The sequence below is a fragment of the Amyelois transitella genome, chromosome 9 (genome assembly GCF_032362555.1).
Source record: "Amyelois transitella isolate CPQ chromosome 9, ilAmyTran1.1, whole genome shotgun sequence".
Classification (NCBI taxonomy): Eukaryota; Metazoa; Arthropoda; class Insecta; order Lepidoptera; family Pyralidae; genus Amyelois; species Amyelois transitella.
In genome coordinates, this window is record NC_083512.1 from 11,212,754 (window position 1) to 11,235,750 (window position 22,997).

Sequence of the window (22,997 nt, forward strand, 5' to 3'; positions counted from 1 at the left end):
CCCCCTTTCCAGACTGACCCCCAAAATCGGCTTCCCCTGGTCGGAGATCCGCAACATATCCTTCAACGACCGCAAGTTCATCATCAAGCCCATAGACAAGAAGGCTCCCGACTTCGTCTTCTTCGCCCCCCGCGTCCGGGTCAACAAGCGCATACTGGCGCTTTGTATGGGGAACCACGAGTTGTATATGAGGCGTCGTAAGCCCGACACCATCGATGTGCAGCAGATGAAGGCCCAGGCTAGAGAGGAGAAGTTGGCGAAGCAAGCGCAGAGGTAAGTTGTAGGTTCACTAGGTACAATATAGAAGTACATTTTGCTTCATTTAGGTCTAGTTTATAAGCAGATTTCACACGTTCCCGCGCACTTCAAAACACCAATTGATGAACCGCCGAGCGAAGATCTTCTTTCAGAAGAAAAAGAAGACTAGGTCTCCAAAAAAAGTGAACTGTGTGTAAAGTCTTGTTTTTTTTTTGAGACTTTGTATTGGACATGATTAAATTATATGAAAATAATATCTGCTGACATTCCTTGGGCCCTATTCGACCAACTATTTCATAAGGTCCGTTACTTTGTAAAACATTTTTGATTATGAAACACTATTTGTGACAAAATAAATACATACAAATACATACATAAAATCACGCCTCTTTCCCAAAAATAAATGGTTTGATAACAATCATTAGTGGTCTATTTACGAATTCGGCCATGGATTTATTAATGTCATTCTTTCGCAGAGAAAAATTGCAACTTGAAATCGCTGCCCGCGAGCGCGCGGAGAAGAAACAGCAAGAATATGAAGACCGACTTCGGCAAATGCAAGAGGAGATGGAGCGCTCACAGGTAATATTTACTTTTATACTCCAGTATATTAGTTAAAAAAGAGATTTGGCCAGGTTCTTTGGACATTGCGAATAGCTCAATATAGGAACAAAGTATGGTGTTATATTAATAGGATTAATAGGCCTCCATCCGGCTCGAAGGACCAACAACCAAGATATATAAAATATGCATATAGTCGATAATTTTTTTTCAGTTATTTGTCACTCTGTCTTTTCAAACAGTAAATACACGGACATTGGATTCTGATATATGTGATTACATCAACGGGATTATTTATTAGCATTGACAATGCAGGAGTCTGTGTGACTTATCTAGATATTTTCCATATCTAAGGTCAACCATAAAGCTCTCTCTGGAAAATTGAGACATTAAGTAAAAAATAAGACATTGACAAACGTTAACTGATTTTTAACTTTCGAATTGCATTATACTTTTTATAATGTATGTTTCTACTATAAACGTGCACGTAACGTACCTTTATTTTATCTCGGACATTTTGAATCATGTTACAATAATCCGTGGTCAGCCAAAGACTTGAAAGTAAAAAATGATGTCCCTCAGGCGAATCTGCTAGAAGCCCAGGACATAATCCGGCGGCTGGAGGAACAACTGAGACTCCTCCAAGCAGCTAAGGAGGAGCTGGAGCAGCGGCAGAACGAGCTGCAAGCCATGATGACACGGCTCGAGGAAACCAAGGTTGGTGCACTAGTCTTGTAGCTATTAAAGCACCAATTGTATTTTTCGGATACATTTGAAACTCTTAATGCATGTATCTTTGATTTCATAACTTATTTGTTAAATGTTTATTTGTAGAATAATATCGACGAAGTTGAGTTTGCAGTTGACACGCGTCGTTGTTAAAATAACAAATATTTTATCACGAAAATAATTAATTTCACCCTCACTTCTATTTTTTCATATCAGAATAGTTTTCAGATTCATTATTTTTACGTTTTGAGTACGAAATTGTTTTCCAACGATATAATTTTCCGACATCGGTAATTAGTGGACAGATAAATTCTTCAAAGAAATCGAAAGATAATGGCTAGCAAATGATTTTTAGACGAATTGTTCGTATACCAAACGACTGTCGGAAAACTGTTTCAGAGTCCACTTTTCCAATGTAAAAGTACTATAACACAATCACGTTGATAGATAGATAGAACATGTTTGCACATTACACAGAACATGGAAGCGGCGGAACGCGCCAAACTCGAAGAGGAGATCCGCACCAAACAGGAGGAGGTGTCGAGGATCCAGCAGGAGGTCGAGATCAAGGACTCGGAGACACGCCGCCTCCAGGAGGAGGTCGAGGAGGCTCGCCGCAAGCAGGTAAGGAGCGATCATTAAATCAATTAAAAAAAAAATAATGGAAGCATGACTAGGAATGCAGTTTTTGTGGAAAGATTATTGTTGTTTATAATAAAAAAGAGTGGGCCAAGGTGCGAGCCTTGGGGAACACCAGAAAGTACATACGCTGGTGCCTATAAGAATACATTAACAATGTTAGGTTGATTGCGACTAGCAATATAGGATTTTACCCAACAGACAAAATTCTTATATTTATTAACGGCTGAACGTTTTTGATTAAGAAAGACGGTGATTTACTTCATCGAATGCTTTACGAATATCTGTACCCTGTATCACAAACAATACGTTCTTCGTTTTCTTATTTGTCAGTATAACGCTAGAGTTTGATGTGCATTATTAGATAAATGGTTACATTTTAATTTTATAAATATCGACGCAAATTATTCTTAGAACAAATTATAAACTTGAGGATTTGTAGATGCTGTCTTAGACTCTAATTTCGTTCCTGAAGATATGACGATATTATTTAGTGGTAATTCTTCTCACTGCAGAGCATTTCTGCACAGACATCCTGAAATTGGCCAAATCTTCTCCCCAATGACAAATCCGTATTTCTGTTACTAAAAGCAAAGTAGTAGCAGAGCCAATAAAAAATACAATGTGGATTCAACCATTCAGTCAAAGATGACAAGATTTAGAGTTGATAATGTTGCCCCAGGACGAGGCGGCGGCGCTGCTGGCGGCCGCCACGACGCCGTCGCACCACCACGTGAGCGAGGCGGAGGCGGGCGCGGACGGCGACGCGGGCTCCGACGCGGGCTCCGAGTCCGGCGGCGGCGAGCTGGCGCGCGCGCCCGACGACCTGGTGGACCCCGTGGCCGAGCGCCGCACGCTGCAGGAGCGCAACGAGCGGCTGCACAACCAGCTCAAGGTGACCGCTGCAGCTCTCTCTGTCTGCCTGCCCAGGGTATATATCACGTGTTAGGGGGGCGGAGACCTGGTGGACCCCGTGGCCGAGCGCCGCACGCTGCAGGAGCGCAACGAGCGGCTGCACAACCAGCTCAAGGTGACCGCTGCAGCTCTCTCTGTCTGCCTGCCCAGGGTATATATCACGTGTTAGGGGGGCGGAGACGCATTTAGGGGAACAACGGGCAGTTGCATCATCAGCTCAAGATTATTATTATTACACTATTCTCTCTTTTACTTGTAGCGAATGGAACGTGACAAGCTCGGAAGTCGAGCTAGGAGTGTACACAACATTACATTTCGCCTTCTAAAAACCCATTGTAGGAAGTATAGTTAATAAAGTTATTTAATTCCTACAGAAGAAAGAAGGAGAAAAGAGGAGAAAATAATCGGTTTAAGATAATTATATTATCAACATAAAAATTGAGAAGCTTTTTACAATGAAAATTATTTTGACATAAATCACTAACAAAACCATGGCAACCGTTGCTATGGGCGTCTAGCAAGAAGGTTGCCTACACCCATCAACTAAACACCAAAAAACCGTCAATTCCAGGCGCTGAAACAAGACCTAGCCCAGTCCAGGGACGAGACGAAAGAGACGGCCATGGACAAGATCCACCGGGAGAACGTGCGCCAAGGCCGCGACAAGTACAAGACGTTGAGGGAAATCCGCAAGGGGAACACCAAACGCCGCGTCGACCAGTTCGAGAACATGTAACCGATTCGGACCCGACGGCGGCACGTTACGTTACACCGGAAAAACTCGATGAACGTTTCTTTTCTCGAAATGTTTTTTTTTTTTTTTTTGCGTTTAAATTTTTTTTTCGTCTCGTCGTAATAGGGTTAACAAATTTTTAAGTTTGTACTTAACTCGTGCGTTACCGTAACGCCTTTGCTGTTGGATTTTATTATCAGTGACCTAATAAAGTAATTGGGGAATTCTCTCGAAAATTATTAATGTATCTTTTTTTGTGAGCTGTATGTGTTTACGTCAGCATTATTTTGAGTAGTACATATTTGAGAATTTCATATCATTTTGATTATTTAGAATTTGTTGTAGGTATGTGAGGTATTGTGCGACATAATCAGCAATCGGTGAATTGAAAAATTGTAGCTGAATAAGTTGATTGATTTTTATTATTTTTTTTTTAATGTTTAAAAGTACAGAACCTGTAAGTAGTATTTCTAGGGTAAACGTTTCGAGAAAAGGGACGTAATGAGAGAAAGATAAAAAGTTATCAAGGCCGTTAAATATGACGTTGGAGACTATTGGCCGAGTTGTGTAAGGATTATTCTGGAGACAAAATCGTTTTGAACTTTAAACTTTAAATTTGATGATTCATGTTCCAATATTTTTTAGTTACTTCCTAACCGTTAAAAGAGTGATTTCAAATGATTTTCAACAGGATAATCCTGAGCGCCATTTCTCTCACAGATACGCATCGCCCCGAACAAATGGTGCCAGAATCGGGACGAGTGTACAAACTGTTATTTATCGCGTTTTGTGCGCGGCCGCCGTGTAATGGCGTCACAATAAACGCGCGTTCCGAACGCTCCGACGAGCGGCCGAACGCCTCCCCAGGCCCTGTAAATATTGAATATTACTTAATAGTAATTTTATTTTAGACCGTAATGTGCTATAACCGATACTGTACACATTATACAATACTTGAGAATCGTGTCGTATATATTTTTAACATTCGCAAATGAAATCATTTATATAAAGCACGCGGACTTTCATTATTAATATATAATTTTATATTTAAGTGATTCGGTATATAATTTTATTCAATAATCGTATTGAGACGCCTCGACAGTTCACTTGTTTAGATTCGTTTTTATTGTAGTTCGCCTGTTTCATGTTGATTTATCTAGTGTTATGTGGAGCGGTCGTGTTAGTGCGGGGTCGACGTGAGCACCTTGCGGGTCGCTGCAGCCGACTGACAGTCAGACAGCAATCGGAAATGATAGTTCTTGGACGGAGAGTGCTATAGTTGGTGATTTCGGCCTAGCGGCGTTCGGTGTAGAGTAGTGACGCGTCCAACACCGACGTTATTCGCGAGTTTTGCTCAAACAATGTCTGAAGTGTGTTGTCCGCGCCGCGGGAGAGGGAGGGGGAAGCCCCTTATTTATTTTTATAATCATTTATATTGTAGTTGTAGGAGACGAGCAAGTCCTGTCACTGATATTAGAGCGCCCGAGGCGGCTCGGACCGGCCTCGAACCCGTCCCTCGTTGGATAAAAATTCCTGAACAAAATTCGAAATAGCTACACTACACAATACTTATAGGGAGTATATAATTTTTATTTTTTAAGTGAATAAAAGGCATTCCATAAGTTACGATGCGGTGGCGTGTACTTGGTTTTGATAAAATTAAAAATAGTTGCAATAATTTGTTTCGTGTTTTGTTTTATACATAAGTGCCATCCGTCGCATTCAGCTCAGCGGAGCCCGGGGCTCCGGAGACTCCGGGCGCCAACAACAGTATTGAGCTATATTATCTTGTCATTATTTTCTAAAAATTATACAATACCATGTTGCCTTTCAATCTAGGACGAAATTTTTTTCCAATAAAATGTTTAAGTAAATAAAACAAATTGGGTTTTATTCATAACCTGTTATATATTTTCCTATATTATTTTTCATTTTATTTCCCCCATGCCATTTTTGGTGGATCTTAAGCTACAGGAGAAAGAATTTCATACAAATATCAGCCATTTATTTGTGCAGACCTTAAATTATTTAATAAGAACAAAACATTTTCATAGATGTATCTAAATAATAAATTGTTCCATAGAATAATTATGAATTGATCAATGAAAAAGAAATCTACTGGTCTACTTCTAATAAACATATTAAAACATTTTAATGTATTCACATTATGAATCACTAGCTGTGCCCGCGGAATAGTTATTTTGGGCATCATTGGGCTTCAATGATCAAGGATGAATAATTTTCCCCGTTTTTTTTACATTTTCCATTATTTCTTCGCTCCTAATAGTTGCAGCGTGATGTTATTATAGCCTAAAGCTCTCCTCGAAAAATGGTCTATTCAACACAAAAAGAATTTTTCAATTCGAACCTTTTAACCATTTTCCTGAGATAAGCGCGTTCAAACAAACAAACAAACTCTTCAGCTTTGTAATATTAGTATATATTTAACAATATGTACCTACTGTCACCATGGTGGATATCACAAAGAGTAAGTAAGACTACATCATGGAGTGTGTTAACAAAGGAGAAGAATCCCAAGTTTAGTTTCCTTTAATCTCCTTTTCCGATATCCATGTGAAAGAAACTGAGTGGTCGACAGTGTCGGGAACCACATGTGTATTTCACACACTTCTCTATATGAATTTCCGGCCTCTGTGGCGCAGCAGTCGTACGCTTGTCTGTGACACCGGAGGTCCCGGGTTCGAATCCCGGCCAGGGCATGATGAGTAAAGAACTTTTTCTGATTGGCCTGGGCCTTAGATGTTTATCTATATAAGTATTAATAAAAAAAATATAGAATCGCCGAGTTAGTATCTCGTAACACAAGTCTCGAGCTTACTTCGAGGCTAACTCAATCTGTGTAATTTGTCCCGTATATATATATACATACATACATACATATGATCACGTCTTTATCCCTTACGGGGTAGACAGAGCCAACAGTCTTGAAAAGACTGATAGGCCACGTTCAGCTGTTTGGCTTAATGATAGAATTGAGATTCAAATAGTGACGGGTTGCTAGCCCATCGCCTAAAAGAATCCCAAGTTTATAAGCCTTAGTCGCCTTTTACGACATCCATGGGAACGAGATGGAGTGGTCCTATTCTTTTTTGTATTGATGCCGGGAACCACACGGCATATTATAATATATATATATATTTATTTACATTTGTCACAATTTTCTATAACAGTATCCTACATATCGCACACTATGTAAGTATTCACTATCACTTGTCCTTCCCGCGATGGTCGGCCGACTTAAGATGCCGCGTGAGGGCGCTCTTGTCGGTGAAGTCTCTGGAGCACAAGTCGCAAGTGTACACTCGCCCTTCGTGCACCGCCAAGTGGCGGCTCAGACCTGCGGATATCATTTATAGTAAGTACTAGCTTTTAGTAGTGCCGTGTGGTTCCCGGCACCAATAAAAAAAGAATAGGACCACTCCATCTCTTTCCCATGGATGTCGTAAAAGGCGACTAAGGGATAGGCTTATAAACTTGGGATTCTTTTTGAGGCGATGGGTTAGCAACCTGTCACTATTTGAATCTCAATTCTATCATTAAGCCAAATAGCTGAACGTGGCCATTCAGTCCTTTCAAGACTGTTGGCTCTGTCTACCCCGCAACGGATATAGACGTGAACATATGTATGTATGTACCTATGTATAAAAAAAGAATGGGACCACTCCGTCTCATTTCCATGTATGTCGTAAAAGGCGACTAAGAGATAGGCTTATAAACTTGGGGTTCTTCTTTTAGGCGATAGGCTAGCAACCTGTCACTATTTGAATCTCAATTCTATCTTAAAGCCAAATAGCTGATCATGGCCTATCAGTCTTTACAAGACTGTTGGTTCTGTCTACCTTGCAAGGGATATAGACGTGATTATATGTATGTATGTGACCCTGAGCCTATATAAGAGGCCCACCCTAGTAGTAGTAGTAGTAGGTCATCACTGGCAGTACGCGCAGGTCAATGGCCTTAATTTTAAATATATATGGGACAAATTATATAGATAGGGGTAGCTCAAAGTTTGAGATGAGAGACAGATTATGGGTAACCAACCAACTTAACGTTATTATATTTTTACCCGATTGCAATGGGTGTTATTTTCGGCGTGTATGTAATATTTATTCATAAACTTATACTGTACTAAACACGGCGACAATTACATTCAATTGTATGAAATAAGAAAAAATAACAACATAATTTTAGTTTATACTAATTAGCTTGATACAAGTTAATTGGTATACTAAAATTGTGCATTAAAAATATGAATGTTTGCGTGAGAGCATGCGAGTGGACCGTGAAGTTGGCGTTGTTGAAGAAAATGCTACAGTGCAGTTACCGCTTCTTCACTGAGGCTTTGGAAGCGGCAGTAAACATAGTTTTAAGTAATTTATTTGACGTCAACTAAGGTTGTGTAACTAAAAGATATGACAATATTTTGAAGTTGAATTTGCTTAAATCCAAGATAAATTCGCCGCTTACGATTGTTTGTGAATATTATACTTTTTATCGCAGAGAAATTGTCTTTTGTTCAAGTAAACAAATGACAAAAAGTAATAACCGATTTTCAACTTCCATGTTGCATTATACATCAATAATTAATACAGGTATTAAACGTTCGGACGTTTCGAATCATTAATACGTAACAGGTATAATTACCCGAGGCGTAGAGGAAGACCTTGGGACAGGAGCCGCAGCGGTGCAGGCGCAGCGTGCGCGCGGCGGCGGGCGCGTGCGAGCGCGCGTGCGCGGCCAGCGCGGCGCGCTGCGTGAAGCTGCGCGCGCACGCGCCGCACGGGAACGGCCGCACGGCTGCGGGCAGGCGGTGCCCATGTTAATACATTCCGTAATATTATTAATAGTAAAAATAGGGATTCCTCTTTTAGGCGATGGGCTTACAACCTGTCACTATATGAACCTCAATCCTATCACTAAGCCAAACAGCTAAGCGTGGCCTATCAGTCTTCAAAGCTGGTGGCTCTGTCTACCCCGCTAGGGATATAGACGTGACTACATGTATGTATAGTTAATAATACGTATACACATTTGGACAAAATGATGTTCACTATATAAATGTGACCATGAGACAGCTCCTCTTTTAGGAATCTCAATTCTATCACCAAGCCAAGGCCAAGGCCAAAGCTTCAAGGGTCTGTGTAGTCATAATCATAATCATTTATTCCTCGAATACGGATACAATGTTGGTCTTAGTATTTAGGTACAGCTTCTGTGAACACATACATATTCTACCTCTTAAGGCGTCGGAATTATATACATATACTAGCTGTGCCCGCGACTTCGTCCACGTGGAATAGTTATTTGGGGCATCATTGAAGACCTTCCGTTTTTTTCACATTTTCCATTATATTATCGCTCCTAATAGTTGCAGCGTGATGTTATATAGCCTAAAGCCTTCCTCGATAAATGGTCTATTCGACGCAAAAAGAATTTTTCAATTCGATCCAGTAGTTCCTGAGATTAGCGCGTTCAAACAAACAAACAAACAAACAAATTCTTCAGCTTTATAATAATTACTTTATCGCACCACCAACCAAAAGTTTTTTTCTGTTTGGTCAGCTGGTTGACTGGTAGAGAATGCCAAACGGCATTAAGTCCGCCTTTTGTACATTTTTGTTTTTTGTGCAATAAAGTTTAAATAAATAAATATTAGTATATATTTTAAATTAGTAGTATAGCATATAAATGAGCCACCCACCGGAGTGCACGAGCCGGTGGCGCGCGAGCACGCAGCGCTGCGCGAAGGCGCGGCCGCACTGCTCGCAGGCGTGCGGCCGCGCCGCCGAGTGCGCGCGCGCGTGCCGCGCCAGCGCCGAGCGCGACGACAGCCACTTGTCGCACGTCGCGCACCACGCGCCGCGCCTGCGCATCTCGCTTGCGTCACACTTTTCTTCAACTTAGTACATTTTGCTAGCCGTGCCGTTTGGTTCCCGGCACCAATAGAAGAATAGGACCAATCCATCTCTCTCCCATGGATGTCGTAAAAGGCGACTGAAGGGTAGGCTTATAAACTTGTGATTCATTTATATAGATGATGGGCTAGCAACCTGTTACAACTTGAATCTTAATTCCTTCATGAAGCCATAAAACTGAATGTGGCCTTTCGGTATTATCGAGACTGTTGACTCTGTCTTCCCCGCAAGAGATATAGACGTGCCTTTATGTACGTATGTTGTAAAGTTGTGCTATGTATGTTGTAATGTTGTGCTATGTATGTTGTAAAGTTGTGCTTTGTATGTTGTAAAGTTGTGCTATGTATGTTGCAAAATTGTGCAATGTATGTTGTAAAGTTGTGCTATGTATGTTGTAAACTCACTCTTTCGCTACTTCCGACTTGTCACATTTATTTTTGGTTGGTGATCTCTTGGACTGTGATTGGCTAGCCATCTTCAGCTCAAGCTCAAAGTCCTTTGGGTGTCGAGTCTTCGTCACTTCCACCACTTGAGTGGAAGTCGTTTCTAATTGATTGTGGGTTGGATCACTCTAAAACAGATAATTAATTATCCCAATTTGGATCACGTGATAATCTGAAATTGATATTGATCCGAGTGAGAAGTTTAGTCAAGAGTAACCTAAACTGATGAACTTGCATGAAGCTTCGTTCAACTAGATAATATGTTGAAGGGGTGAAGCAAAAGAAGTATGCAAAGTCATGCAATAAGATCAAGGACATAAGAAAAAGAATACTGATTCAACAATCAATCTTCAATCAATCAATGATTGAAAATCTGATCCAACTTACGTCATCTTCTTCAATCAGCTCCAGGGTCACCTTCTCTCCGTTCTCGGCCTCCAGCTCTAGATCCGGGAAGCCCTGTTCCACTACCTCCAGGAGCTCCCCTTTTTGGTTAAGAATACCCAGACGGATCAGGATGCCGGATAACATGAGGGACATGTCAGAATGATTTGTCTCTTGGTTTTGCCCTGTTAAAATGTCTTGCGTCTGTGGTCAAAAAGTTAACTTAAATTTCAGATGTTTATTTGAAAGTTGACATAAGTCATGAAATAACTTGTCACTTCAACTTCCATTATGTGTGATAATATTGTATACGACTTACCCAATCAAGGATCATGGCCATAATACACCCCTCTAGAAAGACGAGGATGTCATCGGGATTTACCCCAGGACGAAAAATATTATATCGGACAAATAGAGAGCTCTTTGATAAGGCTAGTACATTATAAAATTCTTTATTCAAAGTCACACAAACCTGATCATTGCGGTCCGAATTTTGGGATAGCATTTCTCTACTAGATTCTAAAAATTGCTTGTGTAGATCATCTTGTCTCTGTAATTAAATAAAAAAAATTTTAAGTTAAAGTAAATACAAATGTAATTTTATTTCTCATACAGGATTTGGACTTGAATGTAAAAAAAAAATTAAAAAAGATAACATTACGCCCCATATGAAAATGTACATTCTTTCATGTTTGTTTATCTTAATTTTTTTATGTAAGTCTATTAATAAAATGTTTGTGTATTCTCATCTCAAATTGACACCATATCTTTGCTATTTTTCACAGATTGACTGTTATAGAATGCTATTAAGTTCACCTATTGTACCTTTAAGTCCCAATACAGTACATATTAAATAAATAAAATAAAACTCATATGACATGCAAGTGAAGCTTCGGGTAAAAGAGTAACTATTTACCTCAGGAGCATGTAAAACTCCGTTCAACCCATCATCAACCAACTCTAATTGGTTGTTCTCGGTCAATGACAACACTAACTTCCCTTCAACCGAACCATTTTGCAAGCGCATCTCTTTTTCATTCCCTAAGAATTCCTGTTTTTGTTGTTCAAAATTCTTTTTTTCCTCTTGCTTCTTAAATTCCAGAGCTTTTACGGCCAACACGTGAGCTTTCAGCTTTTGATATGTGGCTTCACACTTTTTCCGGAATGTGTAACATCTGTTGAGCTCTGCATAACAAGTTTGGCAAATCATATTTGGAAGACAGTCTTCACGAACCATCTGGAAAGTACAATATTTTACTATGTATATTACAAATGTTCAAAAGAAAATATTAAGTATTATCATTAGAGTAACAGTTTTGTTGAGAGGCTTTGAAATTAAGTAGTTTAGTTCATTTAAACTTAAGAAAAACAAATGAACAACAAAATTTGAATAAGACTAGTAAAAATTATTTTAACTACACATATAGTTTGGCTAGTAGAATTTATTTAGTATTTGATCAAACAAAAGACTCCTGAGTAGCTACCTTACTCAACAAATAACTCACAAAATGCTGCCAGTATTCTAAGAACAGTATTAAATTAATAGTCCCCCTTTTAATGCAATTTTTAGTATATATATTTCAGTATTGATACCTCAAGTCCAACACATATCATAATTCTCATAGGCAGGGGGGCGCGCACGTCAGAGCTATCAGTGAAAATTGGAATAACTCCATCACATTTCTCCAGGCAAAGTCGGCACAAATCTTCTACTCCTTCTATAACTTGATAATCAACTTTTTTGCGTGAATAAGTCCGCATGATTAGCTGTATCACAAAATAGTAAGAAAATATTGAAAAAATAAAACAATAAAGAATGTTTCACGAAGAAAGCGTTAATCCCATGGATTATTATGATTCTTGGCAACTCAACCAGAAACCAAAAAAATTGTATTCTATGTCAAAAAGATCAGATATTATAACTTATACATAATTGTATCTATTTAATTACAGGTTATCATGACATAAACACAAACAAATTAATTATTATTTAGGTTCAGCTTCTCATTCTCTATTTTCTCCGGACTACGGCTCGTCGGTTAACTTCGGTGCGCTGTCAATGTCATAGTTATTAACTGCCTGCTTAATAAATGTATAAGAACTGCCACTTGTCACTGTCTCGTCAGGCATGTGTTTACTATTACGGCCATGGATATAATTATTTTTACAATAATCGTGAAAAAATCTTTTTACACAAAACTCAACGTTATGTAGTTATATCAATTTAATATATGTATAACTCATATAAACATAAAAAAGAGCAACACGATTTATACATACATATACACTTAAACAAATACTTAATTATAAAGTTGAAACATAGTTAGGTACGTACGAATTAACTTGAACAATAAGTTTCTCAATTTTCTTTAATTTATAGAATACTTACGTACGTAAGTACTATGTAGGTACCATTGGTAGGTAGTATGTTATTTCGAGTCATCAGTTATTCTGCTGAAGGTAATTAATGACAGCAATTTCAGGATACTTCAACTGATTGCTATTACGATACAATTAATGTCTTAATTGGACGACTTATCCAATCCAACTAAGTATTCATGTTACTTAGGTACAGGTATCTGAAATTAAATTGTAATTTAATAGTGTGTGTTCTTTCTTCATTCGCATTTTGCAATAAGCATACTTACTCAAGAGCACTAAAGAAGAATTACTGAATTTGAAAAAAAAAATGGAAGTAGATACCTCAACGGAAGCTAAAACTAACAAAACATCGAATTATTTCAAACTGATCTACAAATATGTGTACATAGTTGGGTGGCCAAATTTCTGGACTTCACGCCCAGACGTGCCCGTAACAATAATAAAATATCATAAAAAATCGGCTATTTTCTTAGACGGACTATGCTTGATTCTCGTTGTTTTAGAACTGGTTGGAATTTTCACGCAGCCCAATTTGTCGGAGAAGCAAAAATCTGACGGCAAGCTGTTAGGTTTCGCACATATTTTTTTAGGATCCTACGGGTACATCCTGTCATTTTATCAGGACAACATTAGAGCTATGACGTATAGCTTGACTGTGGAGCTGAAGAAATGCTACAATGACTATGAAATTGAGAAGGAAATGACCAAGAAAGCCCGCCGGCATTCAATTGCTTACTGTTTGATTGTAATTTCTGCGCTCGTGTCCTACGGCGTGGATGGTTTCATGACCTGTTATGTTACCAAAGGTATGTTTTAAAGTATGGATTTTCATTGTTTAACAAGCTTTAGAATTAAAAAATAAATTCAATGTGTCTAAAAACAGAAGAGGGTCAAAACTATCTCCTTGAGGAACCCATTCTTGACAAAAGCATTTTTCATTGAAGATTTCTTACAAAAGATTACACATCTAGAAAGATGGACTCTGCTTGTTAAGCAGGGCCTGTCACTAGAGGTACACAGTAGTATACAATGCTCTAATAATGCCACCTACTGAATACTGCAGATTTTTTAAAACATTATAAGTCGACATCTGGCGAGCGCACATACTTGCCAGATAGCTTCATGAAAACCTTAAACTGGAACATAAGCTCGAGAAGTATCCAACGGTAAATTTTAAATGTTCTACAACCTATCTCCTAAATGTAGTAAAGAAGTATGTCACAAAGCATTTAGCCCCAATAACTTCGTTTCATGGACAAATAGACCCCGCAAGGGATACAGACGTGATTATTTGTATGTATGTAAGTATTACCTTATCTAACTCATTACCAACTAGATAGGTAACTTGTTTCATTCTTTATTACAGCTGGCACTTTCGTCACTGTGATTACAGCGTGGCCAGATGTAAACGATGTCTCTTACCCAGCCGATTATTTTAGAGTGTTCGCTTATATTCTGTGGTGGATCTTCATGATTAGAGTCTCTGGCGTTTATGTTATGCTCATTTCCACACTCGTATGCCTTGGGTATCAATATAAGAACCTGCAGAGCTATTTCTATAGCCTTGATGGTATATTTGAGAAGGATCACTTGACGTCAGAACAGAAAGAGGAAACGTATGAGAATGGATTGAAATTAGGGATCAATATGCATGCGCGTACTTTATGGTAAGTCTGAAAGCGTAGGATAGGTTGTTTAAAATTGTATAGCGCACTGGCCGCTAAGAAAAAAAAGTTAATTTTTAATAAAAGAAAAATGGTGATCGTCAATTGTTAATTTTCACAGCAATGATTTGAGACGCAATTGTAGTTATGTAGTTAGGTTTTTTATTTATATAAGTTTTAGGTATATTATATTTTTCTTTCTTTTTTACCAACACAGTATTTTATTTTATATTCCGGCTTAATTATTAGGTATTATAAGAATTTGAAAAAAGGGACTGATGTACCTACTTATGAAACAAATCATCGAGGAAACCACAGGATGTAGGTATTGTGCTTTTTCCGCATGACTTGGTTACCGACGTAAGGTTTTCATGAAACAATTTTCGAAACAAAAGCTAGTCAGAATACTTTTTTAAGTTTAAACAAAAGGGTTCTTTGATTCTATCTAAATTATAGGTGTACTCGCGAATGTGAGAAGTCCTACATGGGGGTAGTAAGCGGCCAAATAGTGGTCAACATAACAGTCATCATACTATTGATGGCACAAATGTTGGTAAGTTGGTTTATAAAAGTTTTGGACGAGTTACAAGAACAATAGGTATTAAAAAAAAAACAGTAAGTATATCCAACGAGATTATTTAATTTGAATGCTTACATGTAGTATTGTAAATCTTAGATCATTAAGATTCGTAAGTAGGTACATATCGCGCGTGTGAAGCCTCCGAAGAAAAAGTACCTAGTTACTTTCTTTGGCAATCTGTAATACAGGTATTCCTAGCACAGACAACAATCTCCCACAACATGTTTTAGATATATGTTTTACTATTGTCTTTTATATAGGCTTATAAACTTCGGATTCTTTTATTCGATAGACTAGCAACCTGCCACTATTTGTATCTCAATTTTATCATTATTCTAACAGCTGAACGTGGCCTATCAGTCTTTCGAGACTGCTGGCTCTGTCTACCCTGCAAGGATATAGACGTGATTATACGAACGAACGATTGTACGTCGAACGTTGTTTTAAATTGTATTATTTCAAGATGATTTTTATTTGATCTTCCGCGTGATGCCTTCTTCTTACAAAAACTAGAATATATATATATATATAGTAGAATAAAGTTTTGTCCGAGTTTCATCATCCTTATGGTGCTTGCTCTGGTAGCTCCCAAGCTTGGGTTAATTCCGCCTAATGTTCGAGAAATCATTCTGAAATTATCGGCATGATTATTGGAGCGTATTGAAATTTTAGACCACGGAACGCACATTTGGGGCAGTAGCGGCCATAGTGTCCACAATGACGGCCATGCTCATCAGCACTGGCTTCTTCATGTGGAACGCTGGAGACGTGGCTGTAGAGGCAAGTCATTATCATTCACTAATTTAATTGTATAACATCACCTATCTCAGTTTCTTTTCTGATTTAAGTACCAAAGGCATTTAAAATTAAACGCAGCAGTCACTTGACAGATTTCGCTCTTTGTTATATTAAATAGGTACCTGTTAAGAAATTTAAGTATGGAGCACCTCAAGGTACTATACTTTGACCATGTGCATTAATTACAATTAATTTTTCCGCAGTAGATTGCAATTGGGTGCTTAAAATTCAATTTTTTTATTCTTTATTACGGGACGTTTCAACATCACTTAATAACTGTCCTAACTTTCGGTTTCACAACATAAGTTCACGCCTAATAAATTACTTAAAACTAAGTTTACACCCACTTCCAAAGCGTGGTGCAGAAGAAGCGGTAACAAACTGCACCGCAACATTTTATTCAATAACGTCAACTTCACAATTATCCAAACTTAGAATAGAAATGTGGACGAGAGAAAACATTGTTATGATTAATCTGGGGGCACGGTAGTAGCCGCACGGACTTCTTGCTATTCGTCATATTGGCTTGAGCTTAAAAATCTATTCAATCTTTTGAACTCTTTCCGTGCGACCGACTCGCCAGTTACGTCCACGGTTTGCACGCCTGCGAGATTATAGTGGCAAAACTCTGCTACGCGCTACGAACTACGCAGTACGAGCTATGGCTGTAGTATTTCCCCGTAACTTGAGTGTAAAATTAGGGCTTATCGATTTAGGGCTGGGCATGTGGGTCTATATAAAATTATATAAAAAAAAAAATTTTTATATAATTTTATATAGGTAGATGATTGTTTATAGCAATACGAAAAAATATAATTTTATATAGGTAGATGATTGTTTATAGCAATACGAGTCCTAACTACTAACTTCTAAATTCCTCCTTAGTTCTCTCTCTCATAAATCGGTAGAATATAAGTACATAGCTAATCGCATCAGATGTAATATAAAATGTGTTTGATGGCACAACGTTTATGTGGTTTTTTTTTGGATAGGCCGCATCTCTGTCCACCGCTATGTTCAGCTCAGGTTGGCAGAACTGCCGTGGTGACACATCCGTACGGGTCAGGAAGTTGCTCGTCGTTGCTATGAGACAAGCTCAGGTAATTTGATCCCTAAGGCCGTGTAAGACTTAAAAAAAAAGCGTAGTAAAAAAACGAAGTCATGGGCACTACTTACTTCATTCTTAAAAGAGTTTGTTGTTGATGTATATTGCAGTAGCAAGAAAGAATTGCACGCATGTCTACTATTTAATAGTGCAGTGTGCCCATGGATTTCCTAAAAGGCGCCAAACTTGGGATTCCTCTTGTAGGCGACGGGCTAGCAACCTACCACTATTTGAATCTCAATTCCATCATGAAGCTGTGCAACTATACATTCTCAATTAAGTTTTTTCGAGGTTATAGGCTCTGTCTACCCCGCAAGGTATAAAGACGTGACTTTATGTATGTATATTGTAGACATTTACATACTTACATAAAGTCACGCCTTTTTCCTCAGAGGGACAGGCAGAGACTTCATCACAAACTGTTAGTCTCTCTCTTGACAATGACATTGACACTCATAGATAATTAATCATATGACACACTTGTTCACAATACCCTTCCAGGTACCGGTGTCTATCGGGGCTCTCGGCATCATCACCCTTTCCTATGAGTCGTACGTGTCTGTAAGTTCTTATCTTTTTACCTTTTAAATTTTCGCACAATTTAGATTTTTTTTTGGTTGAGACCTATTGTCTTCTTGACATAGAACCTCATGTCTCTGGTTAGATATTTTCAAAAATATTTTTATTGCCGTGTGGTTTCTGGAACTTTAGAATAAGACCACCCCATATCTATCCCATTGGTGTCGTTAAAGACGACACAAAAAAATTGGGTTTCTTTTAGGCGATGGGCTAGCAACTTGTCACTATTTGAATCTCGATTTTATCATTAAGCCTAACAGTTAACCATGGCCCGTGTGTGTTCTAAGACTGCTGGCTGTGTCTACCCCGCAAAGAATATAGACGTGAATATATTTATGTATGTTGATATTATTATTTTTACCTACATATTTAAGATCTTCTATTACAAATTATTAAGTTTAGTTTCCTTTCTTGCTAATAAGAGTTTATTTGTTACAGATAGTGAAGTCTTCGTATTCAGTGTTTTCAGTTTTATATTAGTGTACTTAGGTTCCATTTCGAATGCACCAATGCATTGTGTACTGCAATGTTAGTGTATAGCTTTCACTCAAAGCCTCGCTCTAGCGAATTTAGCGCCAGCAGCGTGGGATTTGCAAAAAACCTCAATACAAAAGAATACAGGTATTTCGCAAATCCCACGGAATCTTTAGCTTGAAGAACAGTACCTTATGTCCTTTACCTAATTAGGTATACGCAAAATTTTAAGAAGCTGAAGAGCGTAACACAACAAACAAGTTTACTATCCATTTATATAGTTGGGAGCACAAGTAGTTATTATTCTGCGAGAAAAAATTCTAGTGGCGTATTGACATCCATTGAATTTAGGGGCGGCATTATGAAAAAACTTTAAATTATTTATAAAAAAATTCTTAAAATATTGTATTAATTAAATTTTTATTTCAATGATCGTATTTAGTTTTGAAAATAGACAGACTTTTAGATAAAGTAGATTGTAAATTTGCGACAAATAAGTAAGTAGGTACAACATGAAGGTTATTAATAAATATTTTCGCACTCATATTTTTTTTATTTATTTAATCACTATGTAAGTGAAATACATACATTTCATCATCTTGATCCCTTACAGGGAAGACGAAACTAACATTGTCGCAAATACCTACTGAAATGCCACATTCAGCTGTATGACTTTTTGATAGTCTAAAAAAAGAATCCTTAGCCTTATCCCTAGTCACCTTTTACGACATCCATGGAAAAGAGATCGTGGTTCTATTCTAGAGTGCCGGTAACCACACGTTAATATACTTATACAAATATTGCTCGTATAATAATACTCCTACTTATATTGTAGGGATATGACGACGTGAACCTTGGTCTAGTGGCGACATCCCTTCCCCACAAGTCACAAGAACCAATTACGGGGAGCTATCAGTCAAAAACAGCGAATAGTCTAAATCGCGCGAGCAAAGATTTAGCGGATTGGAGCATATAAGTATACAACCTCCGACACAACATCGTCTGTCGCGCGGTTCCCCAGGCATAACACCTAGCCTGGCGGAAGATCTTCCCTTTGTGGCGGTCGAGCCCGAATCACAGTACAGGCTTTTCTATCTTACATTAGGGGTATCCATTTATTTTCATTGAAGGTCTCAAACCAAAAATTAAGCCAAACAGCAGAACGTGGCCTATCAGTCTTCAAGATTGTTGGGTCTGTCTACCCTGCAAAGGATATAAACGTGATTATATGAATGTAAGGTCTCAATAATGTTTAAGTATACAATAGGTATGGGTATCATTGCTCAGGTGCCATAAAATTAAATAAAAATACAAGTACCTACCTAGGTAACTCTTTCTTTAAGCATAAAAAATAAAGTAATTTTGTTCAACTAACAATTAAAAGTAATCAAAGTTTATTTTCACTGTAATGAAGTAATTTAGATATTAAGGCGCTATATTCAGATTACATCGAGGTACCTCGATGCGGGCGAGAGGCTCACCCCGCGCGGGGCTCACCCCCGACCAGCTTGCCCCGCTAGATCGCCGCCGCACCATAGCCGCTGGCGCGTGACCTCACGTAACCCGAATAAAGTTTGCGAATGCAATGGAGTCCGCATCAGAATATTTTATTGTTTTTGATACAATAAAATAATTTTACAAAAAAACATACATATATTAAATTACATTATAAGCAATGATATAGTTGCGGATGTATGCAAAAATTTTGTATAAAATGAATAATGGTTTTAAAAAAACTACTCGTAATTACTTATTCGATTTCGTTCAATCAAAGGTAATTTACATAGTAATGTATATCATATGGTTGGCTATGGCTATGGTTTTCTATATATGGTTTTCTATCTTGGGTTGTCGTTGATGTCGGCGTCGGAATAATGCCATGACTATCTAAGTCCATAATATCAACTGTCGACTCCACACCATCCGCACTTCTCTGTTCGGACATTGTCAACGACGATATCGGAGACAATTTATTTTTCCTAAAAATTAATAACAATCAAATAATGGGATAATGATTGTGATCATGCCAAATGAAGAAAGCGAAGAAAAGTAAACCCTGCGACGTCTTGCAGCTGAGGAGGTACCTACCCTGAATAATACAGTTACCTAGGAGTAAGTACCTATAGAAAAAGACAGAACAATCATCCAGTAAAAAGTACTGTTTCCGTAGGCAAAGACCAGGGCAACAACTAGTGACAGTATAACCGACGGCGGCGGAGCTGTTGTTTGTTGTTGTTTTATCTATCTATCACCTACTGCCGCCCCGCCACAAGCCGGTATCAAATGAAATATTTTTCACCTTCAGTGTTTGCGGAGAAAATCTCAGAAGGCATCTATATGTCTATCTATTAGTAAGTGTAATTAGTACCCATCATCTAAATTGTCCCATATGGGAAGCTCTTCCAAGTTTTTTTTTTAACATGCTAACATTTAACATGCTAACATGACGTAAAATTATACACCTATTTACACTAAACGAAACAAATAAACTGTATTAAAAACTAACCTAAACTATCTATAATATATTTCAGAAAGTACCAAAAAAAAAAAAGTATCAAAATCCACGATCCTAAATACCTACGTAATATCGCCCCGGCCGGCGGAAAAGCGACGCGTAAGATTCAGAGATCAACGACACAATTCATTAAGCTGAGCTGACAATTATGTACAGAAATAAATTCAAACAAAATGAATGTGGGAAATTAAATACTTCGCAGAATATTTTTCAACGACGCTCGGAGCGACTGGCACAGGTCCTGCGTCCGAGAATGTGATCCGCGGAGTGAGGCACGCTTACAAAGGACAGCGCTTTATCCCACCCGGTCGTGTAGGAATGAGACAGAGATAAAGTGTCAACACTCTACTGTCCAGTACTATTGTCGCAACAATTTTAATTCCTGTTTTCATCTATTTAGTTTAATGACGTCTAAACAAAACATCCAATCGAAATTTCATCTTCCAGAAGTTATTATTTTTTAATGATCTTCAATTTGGTACAAAATTCAAATTTTAAATCCTTATAGTTTGAGATAAATAATCGAAATCTAGACTTGTGTTCCTGAATTTTTTTGATCGAGGATTTTTGTTCCAATCGTGTTTTCATCTTCCACAAATATAATTGAATATATTTACTTTCATATCCTAAAATATTGAAACGATGCAAGTTATATTTTATGAGAAAAAACCAAGTGAAAATGACCCAAAATCTATGATGTATCGCCTTAAACTTAATTATTGAAAATGTAGAAATTGAACGAAATTATTTGATTACCCTCGATATTCGAAATGATTACATGAAAATTGCCCTGTTATCTAAATATCAAATGTTCAGAACAATAAAGAAAACTATTGTATAGCAAAATTGCTTAATACTAAATTTAAATTGTAAAAGGTAATTGCATGTGGTGTAGTGCCCTTACGGTGAGGGAAAACATCGTGAGAAAACCTTAATATTCAGGCAACTGGATGTGTAACCATGGATCCAATACGGGTTAGCGTAAAAGCTTATCCTGCGTCGGTTGCGGAGGTCAGAGGTGGGGGTTGCCTCGTGAAAAACCTGACCTGGGATCCATGGCCGGTGGCATACCCCGGGCTTCTCTCCAAAGAGGTGAGGATGCAACCGGGACTAAAGCCAGGAGGCAGAAGACTATGGTGCAGTTTTTCACATTCTTCATTATTTCCTCGCTCCTAATAATTGCGTGATATTATATAGCCTTCCTCGATAAATGGTCTGTTCAACACAAAAATAATTTTTCAATTCGAACCTGTAGTTCCTGAGATTAGCGCGATCAAACAAACAAACTCTTTAGCTTTATAATATTAGTATAGATTATAGTCAGCCGGCAAAGTTCCCAATTAATTTAGTTGTAATTTCGAGATAACTATTTCTACTTAATACAGGGCCGCCACAATTACAACGCATCTAATAAAAAAATGTGCAGATCACGGGTGTTAAAAACAAAGGAAGTGTTCATTCATCACCTTGGTTGGTCCTACCTAGGTTTAGCGGGAGCGATGACTCGGCTCGACCGCCACCAAAGGGAAGATCTTCCGCCAGGCTGGTGTGACGCCTAGGGAACCGCGCGACACACGATGTTGGGAGATTGTATTTATGCTCCAATCCGTGAAATCTTTGTTAGCGCGTTTTAAATACTCCGCTGCTATTAGCTGAGCGCGTCAATTTCTTCGCGATAATTGACAGTTGGTGTGTGACGTCGCCACATAGGTTTTGTTTTACTGAAAATATTGAAGATAGAACCCGCATTATTGAAGTGGGTCGTGTGGTTACCGGCATTTTAGAGTAGGTCGACAGAATAATGCAGCAGTGTAGTTTGTTCCGCCGCTTCTTCTACACATGCGCTTTGGAAGCAGTAGTAGTTATAATTAGATTTAAGTGATGTGACGTCAATAAGTGATACCTTGTATCCAATTTGGAAAATAAATCTATTCTATTCTAAAGTCTTATGGATTTTATAATACAAAATTAAAAGTTGGTTTGCATTATAGAGGTCCGGTACCGCAGCATTGCAGAACTCTAAAAAGCAATTAGCTATAATAAATCCATTCCCCTATCTTTAAGAACTCCTATGCTGAACTTTTTGACATTTCATAGCAAAAATCGCATCCAAATCTTTAGTTTCTACTTAGTTTTAGAACATGTAAAAACAGATGATTTTGTGGCGACATCTCTACGCCACTCGCCACAAACATCAAATCAAACAACTACTGTCAATCATCGCGAAGAAAATGACGCGCTCAACCAATAGCAGCGAAGAATCTAAGACGCGATTTCAGAGATTTCACGGATTGGAGCTATA

General features: G+C 38.2%; 3 protein-coding genes and 1 long non-coding RNA gene across 5 annotated transcripts in view; 2 read left to right on the forward strand and 2 right to left on the reverse strand.

The window, feature by feature from the left end:
* The window catches only part of LOC106132485 (moesin/ezrin/radixin homolog 1), a 38,780-nt gene extending 33,062 nt beyond the window's left edge, over positions 1-5,718 (forward strand). For both annotated transcript variants that reach the window (XM_060945794.1, XM_060945793.1), the window contains 6 exons: positions 13-273; positions 735-840; positions 1,402-1,536; positions 2,026-2,172; positions 2,870-3,082; positions 3,674-5,718. In XM_060945794.1, the coding sequence (XP_060801777.1) occupies positions 13-273; positions 735-840; positions 1,402-1,536; positions 2,026-2,172; positions 2,870-3,082; positions 3,674-3,838 (1,027 nt within the window). In that variant the 3' untranslated portion in view covers positions 3,839-5,718. The remainder of the gene's footprint in view (positions 1-12; positions 274-734; positions 841-1,401; positions 1,537-2,025; positions 2,173-2,869; positions 3,083-3,673) is intronic.
* A 5-nt stretch (positions 5,719-5,723) lies between these two features.
* LOC106132477 (zinc finger protein CKR1) lies at positions 5,724-12,653 on the reverse strand. The gene is made up of 8 exons (XM_060945795.1): positions 12,192-12,653; positions 11,515-11,835; positions 11,071-11,148; positions 10,602-10,802; positions 10,176-10,342; positions 9,558-9,721; positions 8,501-8,653; positions 5,724-7,193 (listed from the first exon to the last, which is right to left on the reverse strand). The coding sequence occupies exons 1-8, from the start codon at positions 12,357-12,359 to the stop codon at positions 7,063-7,065; spliced, it is 1,383 nt and encodes a 460-aa protein (XP_060801778.1). The 5' UTR covers positions 12,360-12,653; the 3' UTR covers positions 5,724-7,062.
* Positions 12,654-13,287: 634 nt separating this feature from the next.
* LOC106132478 (uncharacterized) lies at positions 13,288-18,676 on the forward strand. The gene is made up of 7 exons (XM_013331904.2): positions 13,288-13,786; positions 14,347-14,647; positions 15,101-15,197; positions 15,897-16,004; positions 17,015-17,122; positions 17,629-17,688; positions 18,145-18,676. Exons 1-7 carry the CDS (start codon positions 13,288-13,290, stop codon positions 18,184-18,186), a joined length of 1,215 nt encoding a protein of 404 aa, XP_013187358.1. The 3' UTR covers positions 18,187-18,676.
* Positions 18,677-19,994: 1,318 nt separating this feature from the next.
* On the reverse strand, positions 19,995-21,409 carry LOC132902068 (uncharacterized). The gene is made up of 2 exons (XR_009656994.1): positions 20,762-21,409; positions 19,995-20,159 (listed from the first exon to the last, which is right to left on the reverse strand). It is a non-coding gene; the product is annotated as an uncharacterized LOC132902068 (long non-coding RNA).
* Positions 21,410-22,997: the final 1,588 nt, after the last annotated feature.

What these genes read in the sequence shown, in the direction of transcription:
- LOC106132477 (XM_060945795.1), bottom strand. Translation starts at nt 12,359, where the DNA reads ATGCGGACTTATTCACGCAAAAAAGTTGATTATCAAGTTATAGAAGGA. An exon ending in GAGTTTTACATGCTCCTGAG is followed by an intron (nt 11,149 to 11,514) that starts GTAAATAGTTAC and finishes ATTTAATTACAG; the next exon opens with AGACAAGATGATCTACACAA. An exon ending in AAGTCGGAAGTAGCGAAAGA is followed by an intron (nt 9,722 to 10,175) that starts GTGAGTTTACAA and finishes CGAGATGCGCAG; the next exon opens with GCGCGGCGCGTGGTGCGCGA.
- LOC106132478 (XM_013331904.2), top strand. Translation starts at nt 13,288, where the DNA reads ATGGAAGTAGATACCTCAACGGAAGCTAAAACTAACAAAACATCGAAT. An exon ending in GACCTGTTATGTTACCAAAG is followed by an intron (nt 13,787 to 14,346) that starts GTATGTTTTAAA and finishes TCTTTATTACAG; the next exon opens with CTGGCACTTTCGTCACTGTG. An exon ending in TATTGATGGCACAAATGTTG is followed by an intron (nt 15,198 to 15,896) that starts GTAAGTTGGTTT and finishes TTGAAATTTTAG; the next exon opens with ACCACGGAACGCACATTTGG.